The sequence below is a fragment of the Pseudorca crassidens genome, chromosome 10, assembly GCF_039906515.1.
Source record: "Pseudorca crassidens isolate mPseCra1 chromosome 10, mPseCra1.hap1, whole genome shotgun sequence".
NCBI classification, from domain to species: domain Eukaryota; kingdom Metazoa; phylum Chordata; class Mammalia; order Artiodactyla; family Delphinidae; genus Pseudorca; species Pseudorca crassidens.
Window position 1 is genome coordinate 26,105,868 of NC_090305.1, and position 7,283 is coordinate 26,113,150.

At 42.7% G+C, this 7,283-nt stretch overlaps 1 protein-coding gene across 2 annotated transcripts; it reads right to left on the minus strand.

The window, feature by feature from the left end:
- Window positions 1–1,751: 1,751 nt before the first annotated feature.
- Window positions 1,752–4,563, minus strand: IL17A (interleukin 17A). Of its 2 annotated transcripts, none has more exons than XM_067755819.1 (3): window positions 4,537–4,563; window positions 3,208–3,404; window positions 1,752–1,989 (listed from the first exon to the last, which is right to left on the minus strand). In XM_067755819.1, exons 1-3 carry the CDS (start codon window positions 4,561–4,563, stop codon window positions 1,752–1,754), a joined length of 462 nt encoding a protein of 153 aa, XP_067611920.1. The 2 variants fall into 2 exon arrangements, with proteins under 2 accessions (XP_067611920.1, XP_067611919.1); XM_067755818.1 differs by having other exon boundaries at window positions 3,208–3,410.
- Window positions 4,564–7,283: the final 2,720 nt, after the last annotated feature.

A 7,283-nucleotide genomic window follows, 5' to 3' on the forward strand; every position in this document is an offset into this window, starting at 1 on the left:
TGGGTTTGGAATTGGAAAAGAAGCAGAGAAAAGCCATGGCCCTCTGGGTACGGCTGGAGTTTCGAGAATAAAATATTGCAGAAGATGGTCTTTCGACAAGCAGGGAGCCTGTGGGTCCAGCCTGAGAGTTCTCAGGGGCACCCAGAAGTAGGGCAAGTAGGACACGCTGGGCCGTGATTGGGGAAAATGGTTATGACTTGAAACTTGAAACTACTCTGGAATTGAATATGGTTCAGTTTTTATTTTACTTGGGCTGAACTTTTCTCATGCTTGAAGTTTGTTTTGCCCCGGTGGCTCTTTTCTGTGTCCTGGGGTGCACAGAATCAGAGGCCGAGGGCAGGAGAGGTTGTCCTAGGGGTATGACCTGAGCAAGAGAGAAATGTTCCTTTCTAGATCTCTGGTTGACATTAATCTTCAAAAGCAGACTGAGCTTGGGGAGACACTGCCATTCTAGTCTGAAAACAATGTCTCCTCCCAGAACTTCCTCGTTCCTGTCAAACCTCAGGTCATACCTTCGGGAGGATTTTTTCTTCCCCCCATATGATCTTTAAAAATGACATGTCATTTTCCCAGGGCCATTATTTTTATTTGCTTAATTTGCTCCAGAGTGCGCGTGTCCACAGCATTGGATAATAGTATGCGGGCCTCCATCTTGTATTGTTTTGAATAACATTGAGAACTTGGACTTGGGGTGGGTGGAGGTTGTTGCTACTCAAAGGCATGCTTTGTTTTGCTCTATTGATAAATTTGCACACCCTTCCAAATATGAAAGAGCTGAGCTCATGGAAGTCCTTTTTTTTTTTTTTTTTTTTTTTTTTTTGCGGTACGCGGGCGTCTCACTGTTGTGGCCTCTCCCGTTGCGGAGCACAGGCTCCGCACGCGCAGGCCCAGTGGCCATGGCTCACGGGCCCAGCCGCTCCGCGGCATGTGGGATCTTCCCGGACCGGGGCACCAACCCGTGTCCCCTGCATCGGCAGGCGGACTCTCAACCACTGCGCCACCAGGAAAGCCCTCGGAAGTCCTTTTAATGAGAAAACAAATAAGGAAACGAATTTTCTTCCCAAACTTTATTATTATCAATTGTTTTTATTACAAGAGTTTAACAGAGCAGAGTTAGACCTGCCGTCTCTCTTGTGAAACCTGAACAATTTGCAAAGTTACGGTAATAAATATGAAACTAGGTTTAGTCTTTCTTTTCAGCCATGTCATGCACTCCTAAGAGACAATGAGAAGAAAATCTTGTAGCCATATGCAGTACAAACTCAGAAATTTTCACCTGCTATTTAATCCTATCTAGGATTTCCCTAGGCAGTACAGATACTCATATATTTCACCTTTCTCTAAAGACTAAGAAACATAAATAGATCCATAAATAGCTCATATAAATATAGGTTTTACCTTTTAAATAATAAAATTCCCAAGTCTGGAATCTTGTCTTAAAAAAATACAAAATAAGGCATGTAATTCATTAAAATGGAATCTCATGCCCCAAAGTTATCTTGGGGCCTATTAAATACATAAATAACTTAAAGCCCTTAGAAAAGCAAACAAGAAGCAAATTGGTACTCAGTCTAAAACTTCCTTCTTGGGGAAAGGGAAAAATGGTTCAGATTCCATCTATAAACCAGTGTTCCCTCTGAAGTTTCCACTGGATGAACTAAGAACCCTGGTGATTTGTGTCAGAAATGGGGCTGGGTCTAATCCCCAGAAAGCCTAACTGATTTGGGGAGTGGGGGTCAGACCGGAAGCTCTTAAGCCATGTGGTGGACAATGGGGGTGACACAGGTGCAGCCCACGGCCACCAGCATCTTCTCCAGCCGGAAGGAGTGGGGGCAGTGCTGAGGCTCCCTTCGCAGGACCAGGATCTCTTGCTGGATGGGGACGGAGTTCATGTGATGGTCCACCTTCCCTTCAGCATTGACACAGCCCAAGTGGCTGCACTTGGCCTCCCAGATCACAGAGGGGTACCTCTCAGAGTCCTCATTGCGGCTGCAAGGGAGACAAAAGCCAGGAAGAAAGTGAATTCCTGGTAGAGCAGGAAGGAAATCAAACAGGAATAAACAGAGGGAGACAAATTCACAGGGGAGCAAATGATAGGCATTGTGAATTCTCTAAATGCTGTTAGTCTGAAAAAGAAGTAGTTTGGGGAAAACTTGTGTTTCGAAGCCCATGAAGTGTTATAGAAAAAAAGACAATGATTAGTTTTCCCCAATTTCCGGCATACACAAAAGAAGATAGACTGAAACCACAGAAAGGATTTAAATTTGACACAAAGGTTAATTTCTTTAGGGTACATTTGATAGATGAAAAAAGACTAAAGGACTAGTATAGAAACAAGATAACTGTTAATCTGACTTAATGAAGTCTGTCTTTGAAGCAGAGAATGCACTCAAATTTTATCTGACAGCACACTGATGGAACAGAGCCCATGGCTGATGTGAAGGGCTGCAAACAAGATCTTAAGCCCCTTTATAACCTTCTCTCTCCCCTCCAGCTGCTTCGACTTCTGAATTCATTTATTTGAACTATTCTTAGTAAGTAGAAGTAAGAAGACGAGAAACCCTACAGTCAGGTGAATCTGTAGGCTCCATACAACTGAGGATTACTTGCTTTACTAAAATCAAATTATCAAAATACATTTTGTACTTAATCCATCTAAATACTAGATGTACTAAGGACACAGCAAATATTGGTCTGTTGGGGATGTTGTCTAAATCAAAAAAGGGTGGAAATACCCAGCATGATACTTCTTCCACTGGTATTCAAGCTATATTTTCCCAGTGTTAATACAACCAAAAAAGCACAAAAATCCCAGTTAATTAATAGTTATTTTCAACAAATCTTCTCTGGGAGCTCTGGTAAAGAGAATTCAAGCACTAATCTCCTACAATAAATGTCTATTTCTTTTTAAAATAAATAAACAACAGACTTGGGGTGTCGTAAATATGAGAATGATGACCGCCGTTCATTTGGACGGATTTCTGGGGCAATGAGAACTAGTAGAATAGGTGTTATGGGGGCTGGGGAGAGCTGTGCTCTATCAAAGAAATCTGTAGAATGAAAGCTTGAGAATCATGAGTTTACACAATGGCCCTTCCAGTTTTGACGGATGATTCTGAGTAATACCATTCTCAAGGTGATTTAACTGGCAGTCTGATACATACAGGGTAGAAGAATACAGAGAGTTTATCTGGGACTTTTACGTACTGGAGAGTCCAAGGTGAGGTGGAGCGTTTGTAGTAATCGGAGGGTCTTCTGGAATTCACGTTCCGGTTAAGGATGTTTAGGTTGAGCCTCACATACTGGGGGAAGTTCTTGTCCTCAACATGCGGGCAGCCTGGACTTTGTGGGATTATGATTCCTGCCTTCACAAGAGCCGCCAGACTCAGCAGCAGCAGCAGTGACTGGAACTAGGTGGGAAAGGAAAGAGAGGTGGGAAACTGGGTTAGTGCTACATGGGTTTTGTCAACAAAGTGTGGTGATGATGGAATTGCTGATAGTGGAGAACATGCTATGGACAAGGACAATCTATACGAAATTTTCAGGTCTGTTAAATGAAAAGCTGGTTAGATGAACAAAATAATATTAGGATGGCATTTCTACCAGTCTTGAACATTTTTCTTTTCTAACTTAGAAAAACCACATTATTCATCGGCTGGCAGTAATTTTAGTGAAGATGGCAAGTCATCAACCTGTCAGTACATGCATCACTCTCAGGTCATTGGGATGGTAATGACCTTGATTTTCTAGGAAGAAATGTCCTCCTGCACCATCGATCCCGCCCCGTGCATTCTGTGAAACCCTATGTGAAATCAAATGTACACCTTAGAAATAAAGGGCTGTAGAAAATCCATGTGGTATCAGTTAAAAATTCTGTTGGTACCACTGGCAAACATCCAACCCAAAATGGACCCCCCCTTATGTTTTTCTTAGGTATATTTCCCAGGTTTTCTAAATTTACATATACTGATTGGGTAATCAAATTGGGTTTCAAAAAAGACGTTTTAACTTAAATATTTTAAAAACATAAAGACCATTTACTCTAAACCACACATATACCATCTATACATCTATGTCTAGTTAGAATACATAGGGTTAGCGTACCAAGACTATAGTATAATAACAGGACAATGGAAAGAAAAGTCACTGCCACAACTTATTAAATCCTCAAGGATAGTGACCCATCTCATTTTGGACTGAAGAAAAATGGAAGAATTATATTGAATCCCTTGTACTCAGAGAAACAGATTTTCAATAAGCGTTCTTTCTTAGAGCACAGCATCGTGTGACACTTCTTGTGTGGTTTAGCCCCCAGTATAGCTATCTTTCAGTTTTAATCTCACCTTTCAAACTGATGTGTACCAGTTCTTGAAAATGCTATACAATGACAAGTATCTATCAAGGGTTTCATTTCCCATCCTACGTAGACAGTATTCTTGGATTTCCATAGCTAGAATCCAGGATTTCATGCCTGCAGTCCAGAAATACTATCTGGCCCAAATCGACGAGAGCATTGCACGTTAGTGCGGGACTCACCACGGATGAAGTTCTCACACGAGCCATGGTAGTTTCTCCCAGTTCACTGTAAGTGGATGAGCTTGTGCTTGCTGCGAGATGGACAAAGTGTAGCGCTACCTTCTCTCTTTTTATAGGGCTTTTCTCCTTCTGTGGTCACTTACGTTGGCGTGTAGGAGTGAGTTCAGGGGTGACACCATTTTGGTTAAAAGTTCCATCCCCGAATGAGGTCAGAGTAAAACCTCCCCTTCGTGACGGGCAATAATCTGCTTCTGGAGGAAAATGGGAAGGACAGAAATTTATGCTTCTAAAGACTATGTCTTCTCTTCATTCTTCAAGGAACTATGACTTGTCAGAAGCTGAGTGGAAACACAGAAATCATTTATTTATGAGCGTGCGTGAAACTGCCGTAAGAGATATCTTCTATTTTAATGGCTCGTGGGGAAATAAAAGTTTGACCTCACATTCAAGTCTTCTTTGGTCATATGCCTTGATTTCCCATTTGATAACTCCTTTCCTCACCAGATTCCCTAGCCAGATGTGGTGGAGACCGTTCCAGAAACTACCCATGGTCTCACCATATAAACAAACAAAAAATGGATACATAATTTCATGATGACAGGACATATTATTTCATCGATTTAATGCCTGCTTTGTTGAATGTCTACTCTGCTTGAGGAACAAATAACTAGGTTCAAGAGACATGAGATTTACTATCAAAGGCACGTCTAACACTGCATGTTACCAAGCAACTTGTTAACTCACGCAATTCCTCAGGAGGAAGAAGGAGTGGGGAAATGTAACCGGACAAAGAGAGGAATGAAAATGGAGGTAGAGACTGCAGGAAGGTGGGGGTAGAGAAAAGGAGGGCAGGCAAGAACAGACAATGATAACAAGAAAGGAGGAGAGGAAAGGGGGATAAGAAGGGAAGAGAGATAGGACTTCCCTGGTGGTCCAGTGGTTAAGACTTTGCCTTCAAGGCAGGAGATGTGGGTTTGATCCTTGGTCGGGGAGATAAGATCCCACACGCCTCTGGGCCAAAAAAAACAAAACATAAAACAGAAGCAATATTGTAACAAATTCAATAAAAACTTTAAAAATGGTCCACATCAAAAAAAAAAATCGTTGAAAAAAAAAAAGAAGGAAAGACAGAAGGAGCTGGTTCCTCCTTTTTCTCTCCACTTTCTAAGTGAGGTGAGCTTCGATTTCAGGTCCTTGAGGACGGCTCCTCCTCGGAAACATTGAGGCCTATCCCAAGGTTGATAAAATGAGGGCTCAGCAGGCTTCCCTGGTGGCGCAGTGGTTGGGAGTCCGCCTGCCGATGCAGGGGACACGGGTTCATGCCCCGGTCTGGGAAGATCCCACATGCCGCGGAGCAACTAAGCCCGTGAGCCATGGCTGCTGGGCTTGTGCGTCCGAAGCCTGTGCTCTGCAGCGGGAGAGGCCACGGCAGTGAGAGGTCCGTGTACTGCAGAAAAAAAAAAAAAAAAAAGAGGGGTCAGTGGATGCAGACATGGCTGGTGACGTGTCACCCTGTCTCTGCCCGTTCTCCACAGTGAGGTGTTTTCTTGGGTAGACAGACCCTGACTGATCAGTGAGGAAGGCCATGAGCAGCTGAAATCTCAGTGGCGATGGTAGATGGATGACCTTGGTAGGCGAAGCAGATACAGATGGAAGAGGAAGTGGGATGCAGTTTCTCCTGATCTCCTTGGTTCTGGTGTTGACCTCACCACGTACCTTGGAGACATGGAGTCATCGTGAGCTCCCCGTCCCTCCTCCACATGTGATCACGTAGCCATCTTAGCAGCATCTGTGTCTCTCACATCTATTTCCTATTCCCAGACCTACTGCCATTCCTCTAACTCATTGCTCACCCACTTGGACTGTTTTGTTTTTGTTTTTTAGTTGAAGTATAGTTGACTTACAATGTTGTTTTAATTTCTGTTGTACAGCAAAGCAATTGTTATACATATATACACATTCTTTTTTATATTCTTTTCCATTATGGTTTATCATAGGATACTGAATATAGATATAGTTCCCTGTGCTATACAGTAGGACCTTGTTGTTTATCCATTCTCTATATAATGGTTTGCATCTGCTAATCCCAAACTCCCAATTCATCCTTCCCCAACCCGCTCCCCCTTGGCAACTACAAGTCTGTTCTCTATGTCTGTGAGTCTGTTTCTTTTCCGTAGATGGGTTCCTTTGTGTACTAGGACTGTTTTAATAACCACATTTGCTCTTCCCAATTGTTGCCTTCCACCCGCCTTCAACATTCCTGCAATAATGATCCTCAAAGCATGGCTCTGATTGTGCCTTTTCTTGTATCGTTCACTTGCATTCAGAACAAAATGCAGACCCCTTAGCATTTAAATTATTATTTGACTTAGTATCTGAAATCTTCAACCTTTACAGCTTTACCTGCCACCACGCTCCATGACCTGGGCTCATGGGGTCCTGATTATTCTCCTTCCACAGACGGTCCCCAACTTACAATGGCTTGACTTACAATTTTTCAGATTTGCGACGGTGCAAACGTGATATACATTCAGTTGAAGCTGTACTTCAGATTTTGAATTTTGATCTTTTCTCAGGCTGGTGCTATGTGGTATGATCTTCTCTCATGAGGCTGCAGTGGCTGTGAGCCATGCAATCATGAGGGTGAACAACCGATATATTTACCAACATCTGTACCCAGACACCAATTCTATTTTTCACTTTCAGTACATTATTCAGTAAATGACATGAGATATTCAATGCTTTAT